Source organism: Notechis scutatus, chromosome 3, assembly GCF_049901735.1.
Source record: "Notechis scutatus isolate UNSWTSFEM ecotype Mainland chromosome 3, rNotScu1.2, whole genome shotgun sequence".
In the NCBI taxonomy this organism is placed as follows: Eukaryota; Metazoa; Chordata; class Lepidosauria; order Squamata; family Elapidae; genus Notechis; species Notechis scutatus.
In genome coordinates this window covers 35,017,390-35,043,077 of record NC_142011.1, presented here as the reverse complement: position 1 = coordinate 35,043,077, position 25,688 = coordinate 35,017,390, and the positions used below count along the sequence as shown (strand labels likewise).

The 25,688-nt window shown below is 35.8% G+C and overlaps 1 protein-coding gene across 1 annotated transcript in view; it reads right to left on the bottom strand.

Annotated features, from left to right (window-relative positions):
• Positions 1-710: 710 nt before the first annotated feature.
• The window catches only part of NDRG3 (NDRG family member 3), a 37,379-nt gene continuing 12,401 nt past the window's right edge, over positions 711-25,688 (bottom strand). The window contains exons 2-17 of the mRNA XM_026685228.2: positions 19,285-19,389; positions 17,550-17,585; positions 13,030-13,135; positions 12,692-12,812; positions 12,264-12,326; positions 11,913-11,973; positions 11,251-11,337; positions 10,801-10,857; positions 10,350-10,453; positions 9,471-9,536; positions 7,336-7,387; positions 5,942-5,989; positions 4,561-4,596; positions 4,193-4,244; positions 3,519-3,557; positions 711-2,800 (exon numbers count right to left, since the gene is read on the bottom strand). Coding sequence (XP_026541013.1) covers positions 2,622-2,800; positions 3,519-3,557; positions 4,193-4,244; positions 4,561-4,596; positions 5,942-5,989; positions 7,336-7,387; positions 9,471-9,536; positions 10,350-10,453; positions 10,801-10,857; positions 11,251-11,337; positions 11,913-11,973; positions 12,264-12,326; positions 12,692-12,812; positions 13,030-13,135; positions 17,550-17,585; positions 19,285-19,341 — 1,164 coding nt within the window. The 5' untranslated portion in view covers positions 19,342-19,389 and the 3' untranslated portion in view covers positions 711-2,621. The remainder of the gene's footprint in view (positions 2,801-3,518; positions 3,558-4,192; positions 4,245-4,560; positions 4,597-5,941; positions 5,990-7,335; positions 7,388-9,470; positions 9,537-10,349; positions 10,454-10,800; positions 10,858-11,250; positions 11,338-11,912; positions 11,974-12,263; positions 12,327-12,691; positions 12,813-13,029; positions 13,136-17,549; positions 17,586-19,284; positions 19,390-25,688) is intronic.

Here is a 25,688-nt window from a genome sequence, read left to right as displayed (position 1 = left end):
AAACTAATTTAATCATTTTGGAATTCAACTGATTGTATATCAATATTATTCAATTATATATTAGTGTGCTCTTTAAAAGACAAGTCAAAAGGGAGGAAGAAAGGACACAGAGACACCTTAACAATTAAAATTGATTATATTTTATTTAACTGGTTTGAATCCACCCCCCCAGCAAAATCTTCCAGTCTCCCCTTCTACCTGAAACAGAATTGAATCTGACATTTCCTGAAGATTTTGGCCTTATAAACAATACATAACAGTAAAAAGTAAATAATCTGCCATAGTTCCATGAAAAATGCAGCTACATTTCTCTTCCCAATAGCAGCAATCTCACTGTCTAACTCTAACAGATCATAGATTTTTTTCTCTCCCAGCTAAAATCAGAAAACACAAAATTATTGTGAATTCAAGAAAATAATATGATTTAGGAACTTTCTAATTCTCATGGTAAAAATTTCCCATATCTACCAGAAGCAAAAAGAATTAAATTTAATAGCATTGCATGGAATGAGTGTATGTGCGCATGGGTGCGTGCGCACAGGCAAAGAGATAGATACCCTATATAAATACATATGTAATTTACAGGCCATAAGCAGAGCACACTTTTACAATATAAAGTACATCAAAGCATTCCTTTAACTAGTATTTTAAATGAAACAATAGTTTTATGCAACTCAAGAACAACAAATATTTCAGTTTAGATATTTCCCTTTTGTATTTTTAGTAATGCATCTGCTTGAGAGAAAGGCTACAAAACTAGCTATGGGTTCAGAAATCCTGAGTTAATTCTATTCTATAGTCTTTTTAGAATTATATTCTGAAATCCCAGTGAAGCAGATTTTATTTCCAAAACTGCCTGATTCTTAGTGCATTTAATTTTAATCTATTTCCATCAGAATATAAATTATATATATTTATATGTGTGTGTGTTTGTAGGAAAATACATATTATTTTCCTTGTAAGTTAACAGAAAAATTTTCAGTAATAGTCCATAGTAAAATATTTGTTTAATGAAAATAGCGGAGGGAAATTTACCTAAAGAACCAAATGGTCTTTCACAGATACAGAATTATTATAATTAATACATGTTGAGCTAGTCTTTCAAATACAGAATGAATAATTTTCCATTTTATATATATTCATTCAAGATTAGTCTTCAGTCCCCACATACATTTACTTTATAGCATTGTCTTCTTACTCACTCAACTATTCAGAACCAGAATTTAGAATTAAGTTTTTCAATTCAATATAATTTATCTTAATTCAATAACTATAAATATATCTCTGAACTAGTACATTTAATTCCCTTTAAAAATTAAAGGTGCATAATTTATTGTCAAAGTTACTGATCACTTGTGAAAATTAAGATATTTGGCTTAGTATCCTTTTTCAACTTCAGAATTTTTTTTCCAGCTTTAGGAACTTATTGTATAGGGTGTTGGGAATTATACTAAATATCATCTGGTTCCATTTCTATATCTTGTATATTGTAACTTTGCCTATTTTATAGTGTGCAAATCTTTTACACACAGTTGAATAATATGCCCTCTTTGTTGGAAATTAAGCTGGCTAAATACCTCATTCTTCTTATAACCTAATGGTCCTAGTGAGAAATGCTTCTGAATAAACCAACAGGAAAGAGCTTCCTTTCTCCTGCTCAGTTATGAAAGATAGAACTCTCTTATAACTCATACATCAGGTTATGATCTCAAGAGTTGGAACAGAAATAGATCCACTCTTGGAGTTCTGAATCAAAGATGTCCTCTCTAATCAGAACTCCAAAGACACTGTTAGGATCACAGTCAAAAGCCTTAAAGTCTTTCAGCAGAAGCATACTAGAAAGCAATTCTAAGTGGGAAAAAAAAAACCCACAAAAATTATCATCTGAATTTCCAGAAGACTGGAGAGACACATTTTCCCCAGATGATCGGATAGCACAGGCCAGGAGAAATGAAGACATCTTCATCTTGCCTAGCACCAATGAAAGTTAGTAGTTAATGGATGCATACAGATGTACACAATGTCAGGGGCAAGCCCACTGTGGAAGCGCATTTACCACACTTATGACAGACACATTATTTCTTCATATTTAACTGAGAACAAGCTAAATTTGGATTTATACAGCATTAATTAGCAAGCCCTTGCATCACCCATGAAAGTATTTCTTTCCCTTGCATGTTACAGAGCAAGGTTCTGCACATAGAATTAATTGGCTGAACCAAACTGCCATTTTTAAGAAATCAAAACCACCATCACCACACCACATCTTTTAAAGAGCACCAAGTATTTCAAGCAGATAAACATGAAGGTGTGATGGAGAGGTGGAAGAAATTAAAAGAAAATGAGCAATTTCCTTGGGGGGAAGGGAGAAAGGCAAAGGAGAGACCCAGGTTTTGATCTTGAGCCTGCAAAAAATATATCAGAGCTCCTGTACCTCCAGCAGCTATTGTTCGGTATATCTGTAGGCAGCTGAAGTTTCTGTACAAATATAACTAAATAAAACATCAAAGAGACAGGTGAAAAGTTAAGCAGGCATAATGAGAGGGGAAAAACTGTTAATGCCACTTGTTGGATGGGTGCAGAAAAGAGAGAAAAGGAATGGTCTGGATTCACATGCTTGCTTAACAGGATACTTCCATAGTCTGAGGATTGCCATGGATTTCAGTAGTTTCAGGTATTCCCATGTTCGCCTCCCTTAGGTTGTTGGCTTGAAACCGTGCTTGAGTGCTTTCTCCTGAACCGACGCTTGAAGATGATTGGGTCCTGGAACGGATCAACCTGGTCATGCTTGCAGATGGCACTGTAAGGAGACAGGAAAGTGAATGCCAGAAATAATAAATTTTTTTTTTTTAATTGCCTCAAACGTCTTATCACAGAGGAGGCACAAAGAAAAAGAGAGCTGCTGCTGAAAAACAAATCAGGCATCACTCTGTTCACAGTTCATTAGTCTGTACTTGCTGTGGTAAAATGCAGGAACGTTTGTACGTAGAAAGCAGCTTAAACCCTTTCTCATCTTCAGAACTTGCTTGCAAATAAACTTCCTTTTCATTCCTCCTCCCAATTGAGCTTAATGTTCACTTTTACTTCTACTTGTACCTGCTTTCTTAGACATAGCCTCCAACTACCTCTCTATTTTGCTGAAGAAGAGTTAGGAATAGTGTTTCTCCTACATATCATTCCACTTTCAGAAGTGAAAGCCTATGATCAGGGAACACTCTGATACAGTCAATCAGCAAAAACATTCTGTGCAAGGTAGTCACACCCTCTTCCCTCTATACATACGCCCATGAAGCTTTTTCAGAAAGCTGGAATTCATATATTTGATTCCTGCACCACCAGCTAGCTGCAAACCATGCAATAGTCAAACCAAGGCAAATTAAACCACTAAAAAGGATTGTAGCACAAAAAGTGTACAATGAGGTGGCCTAGAGTGCGAAAGATCACCAGGCCATGCTGTAAGCGGCATAATGCATAAGAAAAATGGAACTCAGCCAAACCAGACATATACTTGTAGATACCTGGCTCAGTGTTCAGGTGACTGAGCTGCATGTAAGGGACTGGAAGCAGAGATAAGAGAGGGAATGGGAAACAAAGTTAAGGAAGTTATAACAAACTTGAGACAATGTAAGCATTGCCTGACCGTAAGCTTTCCATATTTTGAATTTTATAACTTTAAGAGTTGCTTAGTAAAACAATAAAGAATATTTTGGGCCGTTTATAATACAGTTTCAATTGTTTGACTTTCACTGAACCTGATATTAATTTCCACATTGGAATAAATGCTCACATATATTACTGTGCAGATAAACATTTTAAGAATAGCCTACGTATTACCTCTGCCACTAAAGTTATTGGTAAGAAAAACTATAATAGTAATCTTTTAAGCACAGGTTAGATATTTGTCTCTCCAAAACAGCCTTTACGAAACTAGAAAGATCCAAATCTATTCAATAGAGAACAAATCACTAAAAGGTAGAACTGTCATTCAAGGACTGATGATTAATGCTCCTTTAGAAATATCCTTTACAAGTACTGTGGTAGATAAAACTAGCTTACAACTATCTTACAATACAATAATGTGTATGAATTGGCCAAAGTGCAGAATAGGATCTATGATTGAGAAATAAATAATCTCAGTCACTTAGTAAGCTCTAAATTGAAATTAATACAAAGACAATATATTATCACTTACTGTAACCCATTCCTTGAACGAAGTATTTGAAAGCTTCAGTTAGCTTCCCAGGCTGGAAAATAAAAATAATAATCAAAAAGCATAAGCAAATATTGCTATATACAATTTGAGGCATGTTAATATATAACTGAATGGATATGATATATATTTGGGTGATTTATATATATTTGTTGATTTTCAGGATATTTTCCAGTCTAATTTTCTATTTTTTCCTTTTGTTGTTCATTTTGGTATTTCATAATTAATTTGTTAGATATTACAAATACTTTTGGTATTTTAAAAAAACTGCAATTAAAAATCAAAATAAATGATAAGATGGATATCTTTTAGATGCATTAAGTGTGACAATTCCTAGAATAAGAGCTTACCTGGACAACTTGGGGCAATCCCCCACAATCTGCCATCTGAAAGAGAAAAATGGATGGTCAAATAAAAATAATAATAATTGAGTTATAAATCCATTAAGTGGTTCCATCATAGTACTATAGAGAGAGAGGCAAAAACTTCTATTTCCAAGCACATAACATTTTAAAATTGAACTTCTCTGGTTTACTGAAAATGGGAAACAATAAAACATAACACTGGCAAAAAAGGAAGACAAAATAGATCTATGAAACCTGTAATAAATGCACTCATACCCACTCTTATACATACTTACTAGGATGGAATACATAACATGCCAGGACTTGTTCTTTTAAGGTGGAAGTGATTTGTGAACCATGTTGGCTGAAAATTTATAAAATTAATACTGGAGGGCTGTAAACATATATAAATCCCTAGATATCACTACAGAAATTCTTGCCTTACAACAATTGGGACTGAAATTTTGGTCACTAAGGGATACAGTTGTAAAGTGAGACATCACGTGACTATATCGCTTAGCAACTGCCAGAAACCAGCCTGGCAATCCCTATTGCCATTGTTATTGACTTCTACCAGTTGTTCGCTGAGAACCCATCCCAATCCAAGCTATTCTGGGTTTGGTCCCACCCAGCCGCAAGCTTCAGTAAGGTTTCCAATGCCCCCCACCCACCTATCTCTTCCACTATCTCTGCCCTTTCAGCTGCCCAGCTGCAGGGCAGCAAGTGGCTCCAAATCCGTCCTGTTCCAGGAAACTGCAGGCACCCCAGTCCAGGCCCAATTGCCCTTGCTAAACTGCCATCCAGGCTCACCTTTGGTGACGTTTTCTTGCTTCTGGCCCTTTGTTCCTTTTGCACAATGCAAAACCATCCCCAAATAGTCCAGGAGTAGGGCAAAAAGAGTGGTATTTTGGCATGTTCTAGCTCTAGGAGAGATGCATTCCCCCCCCCCTTTTTTTCATCATGCAAAGCCAGCTCATATGGCTCACAGCTAGATCAGGGATGCTTTATCAGCAGCGGGGACCAGGAGGAGATGGGGGTAACCAGGCGCACTACAGTGCAGGGTGGTAGGAGACCAAAAGGGCACAGATGTGTGTGTGTGTGGGGGGGAATAGATGGGTGGGAGAACTGTAGCACCCCTGTGGTTGTAAGTATGAGCAGACTGCCAAGCACCCTAATTTTTATCACATGACCATGGGGGCATTGCAGTGGCTATAACTTTGGGCCTGGGTGATAAGTCATTTTGTTCAGTGCCATCGTAACTTCTAATGTAATTTTAAACAGCTGCTGAAGGAATAGTTGTAAGAAACCAATCCCCTTCTATAGGCTTCATATAAAGCCCACAGTAGGGGATCACTTGTCATCAGAAAAGTCTTTAATTTTTGGTTACCTTCAGGAGTGTTGTATTTATTGGATCTAGGCGTGAATTGCATTCAACCTACGAAACACAAAATAATGCATATATATGTAGTTATAGCTATAACTATAATTCAAAGCCCTCTCTAAGCAGCCAATGCCTCAACAGCAACAGTATCTATATATTAGAAGCAAAACTTAAAACTAAAATACTATACTTATAGTCACTAATTTTAAAGACAATATTCCCGTCTTTCCTGTAATAAGTGTTTCATTTCAGCATCTGACTGCTAAAACAAACCTGATCCCATCACCATTATTTCAGCAACTATAGTGGTGAATTACATGTTGGACTCAGATCTATGTTCCAGTGGTGGGTTTCAAAGTAGTTTACCACTGGTTGGGCATGGCTTGGTGGGTGTCCTTTGCGCACACACTTTACGCTTTGCACACGTGCCAAACACGTGCTTTGCACACACGTGAAATGCACGCTTTGCACACAGGTCAAACACGCACTTTGCACATGCACAGAGGCTTTCCTACTCGCCTCCTGCAATCCTGCACGCTCCCTATGTCTCCCACAGGTGACACGTGGCACTCTGCTGTGCTGCGCAAAGCAGCTGCACTTCAATAGCAGGACATAAAGGTCAATATGGGACCCCGGCCGGGCGGGTGGGCCCAATAGCCGATTGTCTGAGAGAACTAGTTCGGTCCAGCTGATCTTCAGTGCTACCAGCTCGCCAGAACCAGGTCGAACTGATAGCGTCCCACCTCTGCTATGTTCCATACCCACCCAGTCCAAAAATTCACTGGGCATGTCTCTCTTTCACAAACTAATTTTTTGCACAATTGTTACCAAGACTGTTATCAAGAAAATGAAAAATGCCAGGTCCTCTGCAACATGAAGAGTCTAATGTGGATGAGAGTAAGAATCCTTAAACCTTTCGGAAGTGACAAATCCAATTCATTTTGGCCAACTTCTTAGGAGATGCTTTTGGCATTTGCTTTGTCTATATATACAACATGTAGACTAAACCAACTCAGAGAAGTACAGGAAAGCGTGCAATTTAGATCGTCTCCATTGAAATCTCAAAGTGCTATGTGGTTCTGAAGGTAGAAATATTCTATTATTACCATTTTGAAAGGGAGATTCAAACTTCTTTAGATACTTATATTAATACGTAACTGTTGCGATTCCCCCACTTAGGAACCTTTGCTTGTATCTTATATCTTAAAATACAGAAGACAGCCTATATTAAATAATTATATTATTAAAATGCAGATAAATTATTTGCGCACTTCAAATAAAGCAAATTCCAAAATTAGAAAATTTAACTTCCTCCAGTAAAGGAAAATTTGAAAAAGTCTAGATGAAATTACAGCATGAGAGAGTTGAGGAAATGTCTAAGTAATGATTAGGTTACTTACCACAGCCTCAACTGCAGGAGAGCTGTCTCCAACTACTAATAAGGCAGGGCACCTGTAAATAAAAACAGCTTAACATTATAATCTATACAATCATCAGCTGAGTTTTCTGCAGGCTCCAAAGCCTTCTCAAAATGCTGGAATTAACTGTGCTATACACAGTTGATAGCAGAACTGTGTGCTATAAGCCTTGGTGGTGCAGTGGTTAGAATGCAGTACTGCAAGCTACTTCTGCTGAGTGTCTGGTTGCCTGCAATTTGGCAGTTTGAATCTCACTAGATTGACTCAGCCTTCCATCTTTCCAAGGCTAGTAAAATGAGGACTCAGATTGTTGGGGGAATATGCTGATTCTGTAAACTGCTTAGAGGGCTGTAAAGCACCATGAAGCAGTATATAAGTCTACGTGCTATTGATATCACAATGCAAATTCCATTCCTTATATGTGTACAAAATAATGTATGTGCTGCAATGGGGGATGTGCTGCAATGCTTTCATCATTTGCATCATTTCATCATTCTGTGATGTTCCTCATAGATATACCTGATTAGCATTAATACCATCTTCTCTTGTCAAAATCCCGCTTTTTAATCTATTGATCATGCTCACATCTGGATCATGTTTCATTAAACAACATTAAACCAGAACATATAGGGCACGGGTGTCAAAGTTGATTGCGTCACGGGCCAGATCGTGACGTATCACATTTTTTGCCTTTGCAGAGCTGGGGTGGGCGTGGCCTGCATGTGATGTATCTGGCCCACAGGCCGGCAGTTTGACAGGGCATCAAAATATGTTCATACGCCATTCATTTCAATGGGGACAGAGCCTTACGAAACAAGTCTTCCCAGTCTTGCTCAGCCTTTTTTTTACAATACATAAACTAATATATATTGGCCATAAAGTTCTGAAATACTTTGACATATATCAGAGCATCAATTCTAGTTCTCAAGATGTTATTTACATAAATAGTTGGAAGGGTAGTGGCAGCCCTGAAGATGCTCCAATATGGCTTCAGGGAGTTTTGATTGTGTTGGGTGTGTTACTTGGTAGCAGCATTGGGTGTAGTGAAGGGAAAACATGAGCCTCCCTATATGTAAGTCATTGTACCACAGTCTGAATGCCTGACACCTCGGTGCATGTTAAACATAAAGGCTGCTCTGAATAAAAGGCAGGTGTGGGGGCTGGGAAAAGATGCTGAGGAAGATACCAGAAGACAACAAAGAGGAAGTCTATGGGGAAAACACCTGCTGGATTATCTCATCAGGCAAACAAACTCCCACGCACGCACGCACGCACACACACACACTTCTATACTACCTGGCTGGGATTCAGCTCATTTCCCTGGCAGAGAAAAGAGCAGGTTCCTCATGCTGGAAAGTCTTACTCAGAGTAAAGGAAAGGGCCCTACTCGTTAGGAGTTGTTTATAGGCTCACAGCTGAAGTTGGAAAACCTGCTCAGACTACTGGTGTGAAAACAGAACAAGCTTCAAACCGCTGCTGCCACCAGATCCATTTACTTTCCCGCTTAGGTATCATGTTTTGAGCATTAGTCTGAGTTCTAAATTTGGACTGATGACTCCCCAAAGAGTCTGTTTTGTTTTCGGTCCCTTTTTTCTGAATCTTCAAGGGACTAGAAATAATAAACTTCAGTAGGTTCTTGGAGAGCTCAATGTTTCTATTGCTTCCAAATCCGTTCTCCACCTTTCTGTTATAAGAGTCTCTGCCATGCTGGGGAAACATACTTGGCATGATGGATTCATACAGACATTTCTTCAGGGCAAAAATCAGCTCTGCAATACAACCATTAAGCAGAAGGCTTATGAAAACTAAAATCTCAGCCCTCACAAACTGTTTTTAAATATCTTGTATGTGTCTGTAGTGCATGCCTATGTGTATGTAATATATGTAATTTTATATCCAACATATAGTATATATAAAAAAGGCATGTATTCTGATGTAATACAAATGGGAAAGAAAAGTTGAATACAAGATTATTTGGCTTGCTATGTCTATCAAAAGCATCAATAAAAGTGAGGGAAGGGAAGTAATTTTTCCAACCAAAGGAAATATAAACAAAATAAAAATAAATCCACCCAGTTTCAAGCAATATGGTTGAAAGACAGCCAAAAGCATCTTACTTGAGTGTTTTTGCTGCTTCTTCATTCATACCCAAGATTGGTCTTTCAATATCCAGATCTCTACGACTTGAAAGCAAAGACAGACAGACCTGCTTAGTCTATTGTGATTGAAGTGATATAGAAGCTTTATAAATAATAAATAAGCAAGCAAGCAAACAATTGTAGTCTGGGAAGTATTGGCTAAGACAGAAATCTTGTATCATTAGATTATGACTACTAAAGCCATCTAATCTTAGTATTAGTTTTTTTTCAGTACTGGTAGTTAAATGGATCCCAAACTATGACTATGAATGTTTGAAGAATTTTGATAATATGGACTGATATAAGCTTATTACGCTTGTTAAATAACATATACTGTGGGCTACACAGAGATGTCCCAATAGTTTCTAATTTTTTTAGGCTAGATCTTAAAAACCACTGGACCACATATGTTAAAATATCAGAAATAACACACACATTTTTGAAATGAAGAGAAGCTATTGAGAGAAGAGATCATAGATCTCTCACATTACATCTGATTTGGAACTCATGTCTAGCTTGGTAAAGGAACCCTTCCTAAACATTCTGTTTCTAAAGGGATACTCATGTGATGCTTCTTTATTAAACAAAAAAGTAGAAAAATATGAAGAAATAATTAGAAGAGGTTTTGTTGTGGGGAAAAATCTACATTACTGACTATAATGGAAATAAAACTGGAAATTGAAGATAAAAAAATAAGATTCCCCCCCCTTTAAACTATCTTGCAAGCCTTTACAGTTGAAATCAAGGTTAAATATTTGTCAATGTGCTTTATCTGCTGCTTAAAGCATTATTTATATTTTCAAAACTCAAGTGGAGAAAATAAAAGTTTTCAGTGTAGATCCAAAATGGACACCTTACCTGTTATAGGAGGTAACGAAGAGCTGAAGGTTTTCCTGATTGATGTCTTGTGCAATGTGAAGTCTGTATGTTTGAATTAGCTCCAGATTAGCCTGCAGTTCTTCCTGAGGAATGACAAATATTATAACTATTTGTCTGGTTAACTGTAGTATAAAAAAGTGAGCACACTTCAGCTATCTTGTAAAAATTAAGAAGGTAACGTCTACCGCAGACCACAAGCAGGTGAAAACCAGCTTCCATACCAGCAAAAGTTTTCAATTCCAGATTATACTTACTATCTATCATAGTCTTCTGTCACACCTATCTCAGGAATGAAAGTTAAAATTATGAAATCATAACCATTCTTATAAACAATTCCTGTGCTAGGAACAAGAATAGTTCATTAATATATGTGAGGTTGATTTTATATATATATTAGTATTTTCAATATTAAAACTTGTAATTAACTTACATGGCCAAAATGGTGAGCTAAAACAATATCCACAAGGTTAGTTGTCCATCCAGAAAACTGAAAAAATAAATAAAACAAAACAAAATTACATACTGGCATTCCTCAGTTTTATATAAACATGTCCTGCTTTTTCACATTCTTGTTTCATCCGTGTGTAATTTTAGTATTAGAAATACATGCAGATATTCTCTCTAAATCATGCACTGTTTGACCCAAGGCCAGATTTATGGCTGAGAGAAACTCTATAATACAGCTACATAAAATGTATTCAAATACATTTCAGTATGTCAAATCAATAAAGCCACTTCTGTATTCTTTCATCTTCCTTTGGGTTTAGAAAAGAAAAAAAAGTGATAGTCCAAAACAAATACTTATTCAGTGTTTTTTGAATTTCTAGTCATGTAGGACAATATTATCACCTTGGTCACAAAACTGAGAGTTCCATCCTACCTTGGATGCTGCCCAATCTATCCAACCTTTTGCACATGGATCAATATTAATTAGCACTAAGCCTTCTACCAAGTCTGGATGATTCAACTAAAAACAGAATGGAAAATATTAAAGTTTTACTTTTCTGACTATTTGTGCTGCACTCTAGTTTACTTTTATTATAATAAATATCTATATCAAATTAATACATATAGAAAATAAACACATTTATTGTGGGAAGCATTATGTATGCCACCTTCAGTTGTACAAAATAATCCAATAACAAATTATAAATTATGAGTAAAAAGGAATAAAACATAATTTTAAGGTGGCCACCAAAAGCCCATGATGTTGGAGAATATAACTCAGAACACAAGGAAATGCTGGCAAATTTATAGTGGTTTTCAAAAGTAAAAGCACTCTGGTTTATGACATGATAATACACTACTTGTTTTTTTTATAATGGCATGATAATCATAATCTTGAATTAACTGCATCAAATTTACTCAATTTTTACGGCATTCATACCTTTATAAAGAATGAGACTGTTTTTGCCCACTATTGGCAAAACTTCCTGCTCACTACTACATGTATCACTCCTATGTTTGGATTCTACCTGGACATCTAAGGCCTAAACAGACTTAATTTGCTGAAACAAATGAGCACAAACAAATGCTATTTACCGCAAACTTGCTGAGAATGTAGGCACCAGCTCCAACTCCTATTCCAATTACGCTTTTCAGGCTGAAAAAAGTTGAAAATGAAGAGAATCCCTTAGTATCCTTTCTATTAGCAGGACCCATCACATTTACGTAACCTTAATATCATACCACTTATACAATTCTCGTTTGTAAGAGGTTATGGTAAGAAATCAAAAAGATTCTACAAAAGACATTTGAATAAACTTTACAACCATTGGCTTTGTTGCAATATGATAACAGCTGTTCTTTTTCCTCTGGATAAACATCAAAGAAAGGCTATTTAGCATCTGTGATTGTTAATAAAGGAAAGTCAGAGTTACTCTGTATACTTGCCTCAGGTGCATAAGAACAGCAGGAAGCATTTCAGCAAGTTCATCAGTACTAGGATACTGATATCTGAAATCGGAAAAGATGAAGTTGATGTAAAAGGACTTTATTCCAAGGCTAGCTCATCAAATATATGCCTATTTGCAAGGAGATTTCAACAGTTCCATAGTAATAGATTCTAGGACATGGTTAATCAGAGTATGTAATGATCAAAAAGGCTTTAAAGTCAGAGGCCTAAGGGTCTCCCAAAAGACTTATCTCGCCAGTAACATATCTACATACATTTACCCACAGCATCATTCTTATTTGTATTTCTATACCTCCCAAATCAGTGCTGTATCTCTTTACATAGATTAAAGTCAATATTGGAAATCTGTTCCCCTATCTGTTTCAATTTTAAACATTGTGGATCAAAATAATATTACTACACTTACCCAGAAGGGAAAGGAGGAGCCCCCTCTTGTTGTCCAGGTGCATCAACATGGCAGACAGCAAAGTGTTGTGTGATTTCCTGCATGTCTTCAAAATTGAAGAAAGTATTGAAGCAGGACTTATCTGTGAGACAAAACCCACAAAATGACCATTAGAGCACCACTTCAGTTCCTGATTTATACTTTGATAAATACAAGTTAAGACTGGCAATGTTCATGTTTGTTTTCTAGTTATGGTAAATTAAAAGAACTGCTTCTGCATCGAACACTTCTATTCTGAACATATGAATACAACAGTCAGTGAGCCAACATATGAAAATACCATGAAAAAAAGGACTCACGGTTGAGGCCAATATCATGATACGTTAGGATGACGGGTCGATTGCCTTTTGAAGTGCCCCGCATAGTGACATGGACAACTCCATAAGCTGTCTCTATATCATGCTCCTACAGAACGAAATGTCAATTTTGAGATTAAAGAGGAACAATCTCTGCACAGATAGCATGACATAGTCCCCAGTAAATAGCTCAAAAACTGAGAACACCAGGGAATAAAAAGGATGTTATTTAATCTGCAGGAAAAGCCTCCTGATTAAAAGAAACAATGATTCTATAAATCTTCTTTTTACAAAGTTCTCAACAAATAGTGAATTTAAAATTTCAAGAACTGCTTAAAGAAAATAATTTTATATAGAGGATGTTAAAACAGGAAAGGTACCCTTTTGTATTCATTCAGTTTTCATTAAAGAAATGTGGAAAGAATAGTACATATGTGCTTTTCTAATATATTCAAGTGTGATATATAGACCCAGCAGGATTCAAAGAGTTTTTTTCTATAGATTTAGTTCTTTCATGGGATCCATTTATTGATTGAGACGAGGAAAGTACTAAGACATCTTACATGAGATGCATAGGTTTTAAGTTTGGACTTTCATATAAGAGTTATATTTTTGTGGGGGGGAAACCAGCTATACATTGAAGTTTTTAGCTTGAATCCAAGTGTAATTAAAAATCTGAAAAGCTGAAACAGGGCAGTAACAACTGAACAGGGCAGTAACAACTGAAATTCAAAATTCTTTCAAATGTTTTAGGGCTCACTCTAAACACTAAACTGTGAAAAAAAGTAAAAACAGGAAAGAATAACATTTCTGTAATGGGCATGCTTAGATACTCTCTTTAGTTTAGAGTATGCTACAACTCTAACAGAAGTTAAAGAACCGTCTCAAAGAGTTTGTGCCTATATTATAAAAAATAGATTATGCCAAACAAACTGATTTTACTCAATCTCATTAAGTCTGTTTTGTCCAACTTAGATTCAGCCTATATGCTACAGCCACAAGAAATCCTGTGTAATTCCTTATTGGGCCAATATATTGGAATACTTTTGAAATATTTTCAAACTACAATACTTCCATACAATGGACACTTTTTTGCTGCATATGATCACTAACTTTCTAAATGCTTTCTGTCTGAACAGAGCAACAACCACATAGAAGTCCTTCTCACCTATAATGTTGTTAAGATTTGAAAAATCCTGACAAACAGGAACAAGATTCCATCTAACACGTAGCTTTACTCTTTTACTTAGATTCTGAATAAACAGTCCAAATCCAAAACTATGTTGTGAAGTAAAAATCATACTAAGCTAGTTGTTCAGATATAAACTAGCACAGTAAATTAAATTATTCAAACTCACACAGAGCAAAATTATTAATAGAACAGCAACAGTCTATGCAAGCAATGCTAGTTACTATGGTATTCTGTATAAATAGATGAAAGTGTAAATCTAAAATGATTACTTTGTGAAATGTAAGCCAATTATGTACACAATGACTCCAACAACTCAAAATGTGCCAGAGTAGAGTCGAATCAGGATTTTTGTCTGAACATATTCTAGCATGCGAATACATAATGCTGTTCAACCAACTGAATAACTTTTCCATATTTTTACATGCATTTTTAGATGATTACTAGACAACCCATGACTATGGGTCACAATTTCAGAGATATTTCCTTACCTAATACTTGCACATCAAAATTGGGAGTGTCCTATCAAATCCTGTACCTATCAACAGTGGTGTCCTCCAAGGCAGCGTTCTAGGATCAACTCTCTTCATACTCTACATAAATGACCTCTGTAATCATATTAAGAGCAATTGCGTTCTTTTCGCTGATGATGTAAAGCTATTCAACACCACCGATAATACTGCTACCCTTCAAAAAGACCTTGACTATGTGTCAGAATGGTCAAACAAATGGCAACTTCAAATCTCAACAAATAAATGCTCTGTCTTACATATTGGCAAAAAAAAAATCAGAAAATAAAATACAAGCTGAATAGTCAAGACCTTGTTGATGACCCAAACTTTGTCAAGGACCTTGGTGTACTCATCTCAAATGATCTAAGTGCTAGAGCCCACTGTAACTACTACATAGCCAAAAAGGCATTAAGAGTTATAAACTTAATCCTGCATAGCTTTTTCTCTGGTAATATCACTCTACTAACTAGAGCAGACTAAACATTTGCTAGACCAATACTTGAATACAGCTCATCAGTCTGGAACCCGGATTACATATCTGATATTAATACAATTGTGAAAGTCCAGAAATATTTCACAAGAAGAGTTCTCCACTCCTCTACTTGTAGCAGAATACCTTATGCCACCAGACTTGAAATTTTAGACCTAGACAACCTAGAATTACGCCGCCTTCAGATCGATCTAAGTATAGTACATAAAATTATACATTGCAATGTCCTACCTATCAATGAATACTTCAGCTTCCACCACAACAATACAAGAGCACACAATAGATACAAACTCAAGCACACAATAGATACAAACCGGACCAAACTTGATTGCAGGAAATACAACTTCAGCAACAGAGTGGTCAATGTCTGGAATACTCTACCTGACTCTGTGGTTTCTTCCCCAAACCCCAAAAACTTTAACCTTAGACTGTCTACGATTGACCTCACCCCTTTCCTAAGAGGTCTGTAGGGGGCATGCATAAGTGAACCAACGTGCCTACCGTCCCTGTCCTATTGTGTTTTTTTCTTGTTTGTATCCTTTTCATGTATTCATACCATGTTTATACTTATACCTGTTATCATAATTGTTTGACAAAATTAATAAATAAATAAATAAAATAAATAAATCCCTGTGTACCCTTCCTGGTCCTCGACATACTTCCCTCATAGCCAACAAAGTGATAAACCCAGTTAATTTTGTGATTTTCTCTTTTTTATACAGTATATTTCTAACCTGTTTTATACCATTGGGTTTCATTATGCACTGGTCTTTGACTGCAATAAAGATTTTTCTTTCTGATTGAAGAAGGGGAGAACATCTTAATGCTCATTCACCTTGACAAGATCTATTAGACAATCTCTATTCTACGGCTTCAAAAAAATTACTAGGTGTATTAGCAGAACAGAAGATGTCAGAGCATAACAAGCCCTTGGATTCCAAAACAACAGCTAGTAAATCTTCTGAAACTTAAAATAACTGAGCTCCGTGGCAATTAGGATATAGACATATTTCTTTGTACGTCTTTCTATAATTAGAGTTGTCATATTATCCTTTAATATCACAGAATTTTGTAAATAAATTAGAACATTGTTAATGCATTTCATAAAGTAATCAGTCCATATAAGTGTAACAGATATTGCAGATTCCAGACAGAAGTTCAGTTCATCAATGTCAGGCAAACAATATTAAGATCCATAATTAATTTAATAGCTATAAGTTTGCCTAAAGAAGCAATACCGGGATTACAAAATAAGGTGAAGAAGAGATTGTTCCCAACTACTATAAACTATTTTGCATTCCTTAATAAGGTCATCAAACCTGAACAAATGTATGCATTATAATCATATGCATTTTAATGTGCCTTGTTTACCATGTCGTTATGAAAATTCACTCTTTAGTAATATTTGACATTATGCAAAGAAATACATTTCTCTATTCTGTATAGAGAATAGAGACCTTTGTCAAAAACTATATCATTACCTTTTGAGGTAAGCAGTTGTACAAAATAGAGAAAGAAAATACAAAAAAATATCCAAAAAGTAAACAAAAACATACTTTGGAATAATCATAACCTAAACATCTCAAAAAACAATTCTTTAAGATCTAAATCAACAATATTTATTTGTTGCGTCCAAAATCAATAAAAGTGTTAAATGTAACCTTCCTGGGGGGATTCTAAAAATTAAGTCAAATGGAAAGTCACTTAACCAATGCAAAATGGTCATAACGTTGGGTACAACTCACTTAAAAACCATATTGCTTAGCAACAGAAGTTCTGGTCCCAACTGTAAGTCAATGACTACTGCATAAGTAAGTGTCCTTTCTTCCTTTCTAAAGCATAACACTATCATCATCTAAATTGGTAACAGATATTGTAATCAAAAAGAATGGTTCTTCAACCTTTATAAAAGATAGTTTTTAAGCTTTTTTAAAACCTTATAAAATCAGACTCCAAATGTGATCTGAGGAAGTTGATTTCAAAGATTCAGAGTTAGATAGGAAAAGAATCCAAAATATGATATGGCCATACTGAGGTGTGGGAAAACAGCCTTAACAGAAATGTATATTTTCATCTGAGAAACATTTTACACAACTGTAGCAATGTAACCCTCATTTTGGTTCATAAGTTTATGGGAAACAATCATCTCCAAACCAGACTAAGTTGTAGCTTAGTGGCAGACAGACACATTTTTCCCCAACATGCAGATAACCAAAAATGAGTACAGTATATGGGAAGCAATGGCTTACTGTTTTCTCAATTTCATCTCAAAAATTTATCATAAAAATAGAAAAGACTGACAAAGCAGAAACACTCCAGTATGAGTACTTACTTGACAGTCAAAGTCCTGGAAGTTTCGCGTTGAATTCTGTCAATATAAGAATGGCCATTGATCAACAAACCATAAATTCTGCTTTACACCTGTTTGAAAAGCTTATTCCAACACCTCAGTTACAACTAAAGTATAGTACTGAGCCGAAGCTTCCTGTATTAAATTGCAATAAACAAGTGCAAAATAGTAACAATTCTCCCACTCCCACCCCACCAGCCTTCTATCCTAGAAATCAATCTATCCCATATCATGATGGAAATGCCAGGATTTCTAACATCAAAATGGATATTCTCAAGGAACAAATGCTTCCAAATTTTAAGATAAAGTTAAGATAAAGTTATTAAGATAAAGTTATCAAGTTGTTATCTTCAATTGTATTTTGAAAGACATCAATATTATATAGGCTAAAAGTATGCATACATTACAACAGTGGGACTACTGCTGAATGATGGTTGCTTTGCATATAAAATGTTTCCAAGAATTATCATTGGAATGTTACCTATGGAATGTTACGTAGAGGTCCCCAAATCACAATCCATGAACCAGTACAGGTTCGCAGCTCATTGAGAGTAGGCCATGCAAGTGGCAAGTGAGTGTGTGAAAGGCCATTTGCGCATGTGCGGGATTAAGTTGTACGCACAAAGCCATCCCCCCCCTTTTGGCTGTTACACTACATTTCCCTACAGATTTTTTAAAAAAATATTATTCACACGCATAAAATTTATATACATGGACATGCCCCTTGAAAGTGTACTAATTTTAATTTTTTAGCCAAAGAAACTTCATCATAAAGATAAAACAGTACCTTCTAATTTGTTTACTTAGATAACATTCCTTCTATGCTCTCTATAAAGAGCAGTTAATCTAATAAATGGCATAAAATAAAAACAAAATAAAAGCCTTTATTTTGGGATATCCATGTATCTGAAACTCTGCATAATGCAAAACAGAAATCAATATTTTGTATAAATATATTCCAAGATCATTGCACAATATATTCTGTTTATGCTACCAATTGAAAGGTCATGAGAGACAGTTTGGTCTAGTGGTTAGAACACTGGCCTAGAATGCAAGAGACTGCAAGTTCAAGAGCCCTTCTAGGCATTAAAAAAAAATCATCCGGATCACTTTGAGGCAGTCACTCTCTCTAAATTCAACCCACCTCACAGGATTGTTTGTTGTGGGAAAACAGGAGGAGGGAAGATGTGTTGGATATATTCACTGCCTTGAGATATTTGTAAAATAATAAAGATGCGCTATGTGGACAATAAAGCCCTACAGCCTCCTGTCCACTGGAGTCCCCCCACCCACCCACCTTTGAAAATTTCATTAAAAATACCTCTGAACATTTATAAACATTTTTATAGCAATGATTAGATGTTTTCAAGTAGATTTCAATCAACAAAAGCTTAACTATAACACATCTGTTTGCTTTGAAAGGCCACAAGACTATTTGAAATCAATATATATATGGCACTTCAGTGAGCAAAGCAAAGATGAAGAGTTTGCTCCATGAAATCCGAAACCTAGAATTCGTTTCAGGGGAGCAAGAATTGTCCTTCTACATTAAAAATGGGATCTTTCAAGTCTTTTCAATGGACCTACTCAAGTGAATTAAATTCTCTACATCCACAGGAGAAAACTATAATATATATATTCCTCCTACACATAGTTGGCATATAAGTACAAAATTGTTAAAGAGTTTTTTCTCATTCTCAAACGCAACTTTCTTTACCTTATTATTTAAGAGAGGTTTAATTTCTGTTAACTGGACATCTTGCAATTCTTCCATGGTTGCTGAAATCGATGGGATTTACTGATGAACAGCAAAGTACTCCTCCTAAAAGCAAAACAAACAAACCGAAGATTTACAATGCAGGAAATTATCCCAAATTAAAATAGAATATTTTAAACTATAGACCAGGGGTGTCCAACCGTGGCAACTTTAAGATTTGCGGACTTCAACTCCCAGAGAGCAAAGCTGGCTGAGGAATTCTGGGAGTTGAAGTCCACAAGTCTTAAAGTTGCCAAGGTTGGACACCCCTGCTATAGACTATGATTCTTAAATAGTTAGAGGCTATGTTGAAGCCTCTAGAAATAGTAACTTCTTCCTCTTTTCGCAGAGATGAATGTATGTCTGGCTGAATCATAAACATAAGATGATATTTCTGGAAGAAGATGCTAAATATTTAAATCAGACAACTACTTAGATATACCCCCTGCCTCATATTTTCTGTAAGTCTGCATTACACAAAAATAGCAACAGTGTAATGCAATTTAACTTTCTTAATATTCAAGGTTAAGTATTATATGTTTAGTAACAGCTAAGGGAAATAAAAAGAGTAATTATATGAAACAAACAAAATGTTATCTTTACACTCCCCAAGGTACGTCACAACCTTTAAGAACCCTTAATGTTTGGAAATTGAAAGTTGAAAAATTTGACATGCCTTATAAAATTTCACTTATTTTATTGTTGTGAAAATGTTTACAAGTTGATTTAAGATCAACAGAGCTAAGAAATTAACAATTTTGCCTTGCTTAGTTTTTCCTCTATTTCATCCTTTGAACTACTTCTAGTTTGTATAAATTTAGGATTACAGCAGGAACATAAAGTAAAAGTCCAGAAAGCATGTTCAATATACTTTAATAAAGTTAATTTATTATTGACAAATTAAATTCACATTATTTTTATAATTATTCTTCAGTTTTAAAACTACAGTAGTAAAATTAGTTAGTAAATCTGATTAGTAAATCAGTTTTTGCTAGATACAAACATGTTGTTGACTCTTTTAGAAATTTTTAAATCAGAAATAGGCAACAGCTTAATGGCCAGAGCTAAATATTGGGGGCAATGGGACAACAGTGATGGGAACTTGATTATGCAAAAGGAAGAGAGCCAAGGTACAGAACCAAAAATTGTTTTCTTTAGTATCCTGTGAGAATTTTGAGAAAGAAATATTGTTGTTTATGCAGCTGCAAAAATGAGTTCAAGGACCTTGTGAGACATTGGAGTTTCTAGTTCTCTTTCCCTGCGTTAAGTGATGGTACTTTGCAAAAACCATCCCATGAATTCATTAATGAAAATTTCTGTAATGGTAGCTTTGTAAGCAGTTATACTCAAGGTTATCCACGACTTAGTAGCATTAATTGCCTTCAATCTTGTTTCCAAAGTGTTTATTTTGGGACAACTGGCAATCAACTCTCTGTTACTGCTTTCATGATTTATCTTTTGCTCCATTTCAGTTTTTGTTCCATCAAACAGGAAACAAAGCAATGTAGGCTCTAACATTATACAAGCTTGATGCAGATTTAAACTAGTTGATTTTTTTTTTACTGGAAGACTATGAAACATCCACGTTGATTCCATTACATTTTAAAGCTGTATTTCATTGTACTTAACCATTCAAAATCTATATCTACATCTGCTCATAGGTGGCAAATGTAATCAGGTCTTCAATCCATTGGGTGAATTACATGTTTCCAGCTTTGTAAAAATCTCCCCCCACCCCAAATGCACAAAGGGGTGATTATAGTGTTATTTTGGGAAAGTCTTGAAAGTTTTGGATGAAACTGATTTAAAGAACTTTGAAGTTAATTAGAAAGATAGTCGCACATGGGAAATAGTATTTGCATTTCAAACTGATAACAAGTCTTTAAAGGTTGCTCATTAGAAGACACTCAATGGCTACTTTAAAGGAAACAGATCTGTGAATTCAAGAAATGCTTGAGCATTTTAACTCTATATTGGAACCAACTGTTATTATGAAAGAGGAACAAATCCCTCTGAAGATAAAAATGAACTTTAAGGCGGATTAACAACCTAGAGGAAAGAGATGGAAATATTGGATTTTAAAATGGAATAGGATGACCATTTAAAAAATATCAAAGACATACAAATAAAATATCAAAAGATCCATGTGGATTATCCTTTTAAATCAGAATATAAGAGAGATACTGAAGTTATACTGAAGAGAGATACTGAATTTCTACATGGAAATTACAAATAGATTTGAATAAAGATGACAAGAATTTTGAGAAGAGATAAAAACAGTAGAAGAAAATAGGAGTTAGAACTTAAACAATCGCTGTAAGGAAAAAGAAAAAAAATACATAAGTTGCTTTCTCTGATGATGCTTAATGGTTATCTTGATTGGATAAGTATTTTTGTCAACTGGGTTGATTTTTATTTATCAATTTTTGTCCACTTTTATTATTTTTACAAACAACGCAACACACCTTCCTCCTATTTTCCCCACAACAATCTTGTGAGGTGCATTGGATTGAGAGAGAGTGACTATTCAAGATCACTGCCCGAAGGTCACTCAGCTGGTTTTTAATGGGGACTAAAACCCAAGAGTTTCTTGGTTTTAGCCTGGTGTCTTAATCACTATACCAAACTGCCTCTGTTTTGGTCTGCAATATCTACATATTTATGATATGTTAATAAGGGGCTATTATTTCTGGTAATGTTTATTAGTTTTAAATTTTTATAATATTTGTTAATGGCATTAATTTTGATTATTAAAGAGAGGCCTGAGGGAGATTTAGATTAAATGGAAAGGGGGATTATATACGTACATTGTTAGGTATTTTTGTTGTTTTTATGAACTTTTGCTGATTAAAAAGGAAAGCTAAACATTTAGAGATGAGATTATGGAAAGGGGGCATTGGTCTTACACTCTGATACACTCCTTCTCAGTGCGCTGAGAGAGAATCTAAGGAATGGGTTATGTTCTGTCTTTAACTTAACTTTCTGGTTGAATATAAAGACAGTTAGGTAAACTCTACAAAGGCTTCCATACAAAGTTTCTTTATTGGATTGTAATAGACATCCTCAAGGTATAACTCACAGTTATGTTGAGATTCATCTAATGTCCAATCTTTGCATAGTCATCTTCATAGTGTGAAAGGATAGTTATCTTCATCCCATAATGATGGAGCAAAGGAAAAGACACCAGCACGAAGCTGGGGTCCAAGCAAGAATAAAGGAAACTCCCCCAACCCAACCAAGGGTCAATTCAGTGATCAATCAGGATTACAGATGTGATCACATGACATGAACTACATTTCCCATGATGCATTAACTACATTTACCATGAGGCATTACCTTAAGGGGACAGCTCCCAATTCCCAATTAGCCATATACTGTCTGACCAGCTCAGGTTAATTCTGGTCGTCTTCTGCAAGCAGAAGAGTAGAGTTAACCCACTCCTTGGATTCTCAGCTCAGCACACTGGAGAATGGGGTGAGATATGGAATGAAGATGTATTTGTTTGCATTTTAAAAGAGAGTGATAAATTGTTAAAGTTGGAATATACTTTTTGGGGTTGAAGGGGGAAACATCTGTTGCTTACATCTTCTTTTTCTTTTTGCAGGGGATTTGTTTCTACACTTTTTAATATTTATTTTTCCTTTTTAAAAATATATATTTTTGTATTAGGTTCTTGTATTAGTTTTATCTGTTTAATATAATTCTTAACTAGCAGGTGAAATTAAAAATATTGTACAGTAGTTTGCATACTTTGTTAAGTCTCTTATTTTTTGATAATGCATTGACTTCTTTGCTCATCCCTCCTAGGAACACTGTTCCCCCACCACCATAATGCAGTACAGCAAGAATTGGGGCAGTATCCAGCTTTGCTCATTAAAACACATTAGTGCCTGGTAGCTCTAAAGAATTATCTATCATTACTGATGAGGGCGCTTTTGACAGCTGTCTCCGATAATAAATACCCAGGACACTCCTCTGTCAGAAATGAACCCATCCATATGTACTTTTCCCCTCCCCATCCTTTTTCTAAAAGCTTGTGTTAATTAGATTCCCTTGTCTCTAACTCATTTTTATGGGTTTAATATCACAAAGCTAACAGCTGGGATAATCCAAGAAATAAGTTAGCCATATGATGCTAAAAAGAGCAGTATCCAGAGAGCTTCAAGCTTTGTTCACCATAATTGATAAATATAGTTGATTGTTGTTTCCAAGCAACTGTGTGTGCTCTCTTTGCAAATACACAAGAAGCCCAGAATCAGGATGACTAATGAGGTCTCTTGCCCAACTCTTCCTTTTTCTAGGACTGATATTTGGCGTCTTAAATCTCCAACACTGAGCAGGCAAATAAAAAGTATTAAAAATAAAATGAGACTGGAGGAAGTCTTTAGTGTGGGGCTTTCACTTTAGATTTTACCCATCTAGCTCAGTAAGTCTGGATTTTAGTATTTTTTCTGGACTGATGAATTTATCTGAAATATGAATTAAGAGTTGTAGGCATTCTCAGAAAACAGTTACTTTACCATGTGGGGAATTTGCTTTTTCATAAAATGGCTGCCAAAATGAGTTAAAAAGCCACATTATTTTTAGGAGGCGAATTGGTGAAGCTATTGCATTCTATCCAAATTTCTTTCTAAAAGGTTACCATGCCTTGGCTCCTGAAGTCAAGATGACACTAAATAGTTGCAAAGAGATTCAATATAGCTTGTTGCTGCTATTTATTGAACATCTGGTGTCAGAATTCCTGCAGTTTTGCAACTCCAACATAGAAGTCTTATTTGCCTACCATTCCACTTTACCTTTGTTCCTTTTTCCCCCCTAACAGAACGGTATTGTTTTGCAGCATGTCAGTTTCCTCAATCAATCACTATATTTAATTAATTCTTCTGTGCTGGGAAGGATGAAGAAACAAATTTTTGACAGGCACCTAAAAGTGTTTCCCAAAGTGCAGGAGAACGCATTCCAAAATATGAGTGCTGCTAAAGGTAGAAGCCACTTGCAAGCAGTCACCTGCATTCACAGCAGCATTCAGTACATATTGCAGCACCTCACTTGATGATCTCAATTAAGTAATCAGATCAATAATACAAAGACAGTTATCCTGGTTTTTAAATGTTCAGGGCTTCATACAACATCCAAAATTCTGAATCTGGTTTTGCAACAAATGGATATCCAGTGCAGTTCCTTCAACAAATGGCTAACATGACTGAGTGGCTCACTCAATAACCTGGTTTGTACATTCTGTATCACCTTGCATTTTCAAGAGCAACCACAAGCAGAATATATTACAGTAATCTCAATATGAAGTTACTGTACCAGCAAATGGGCTACTGTTGTCAGGCCCAACCCAAGGATGACAAAGCAAAATCCAATTGGGTCCAAGCTTTTTTTTGCTTATATCTAGTGGATAAAATCTTAAACTAAAGCCATTCTAACCTACCAAATACAGAATATCTTGAGAGATTCTACAGTGTGGCTACCCTGAACCCATTCCCCTCTCCAATTTAGTCAGTCTCTTAATCTGCCTCTCTCTATGAAACCCTGTGTTGCCAAAACTTGTATCCTCTGATTCTCCAGGTGCACATTCCATCACAACTGTAAATAAGCTGTGTACCTACCAGTTGAAACAGGCAACAGTAAATCCTAGCTCCAGGGATCACTTGGGACTCCAATGAAATTATTCTAGAAGCACCTCTAACAAACTGATTTGTTCTTTCTGAGACAGTGCAGCGCATTTAGAGCAGAGACATTCTCCAGTTCCCAAACCTGGGAACTCAGCCACAGTGTTTTGTTGAAATTTAGTCTTACTTCACAGTACTGGCCCTCATCCACCTATTGTGGTAGGTAGTGCTCTGGATCAGAATGTATACAGCTTATCCTGATTAAGTTGTTATGGAGAAGCAGAGCCAAGTGTCATGTTGATGAAACCCACCCTCAAAAGTCCTGGTGATGCCTCTGGCAATTTTCTACAGATGTTAAATATCACTAGACCTAAAATAATGCATTATGGCACCTCACAGAATAGCCGCCAGAGTTCAGAGTCAATAGTACGATTCTTTGAGGTTGCCTGCTGAGAGACCAAATGGGATCGATAATCACATTGCTTCTATCTCATTCCTGCGAGAGGTCAATTTGGCTGTGGCCGATTCTTTTCTCAAATCAAGTCTGAACTCTGACCGAAAGGGACAAGATAATCAATGCTTTCCATTAATGTTAGCAGCCTTAGAGTTGCCACCTTCTCAAACACCCCATACATAAAAGGAGTGTTTGTAATTAGATAATAGTTGATAAAATTCTCTGGATTCAAGAGGTTTTCTTCAGGAGCTGGTAGGCCAACTTCCTTCAAGCATCACCCTGATGCTAAAGCT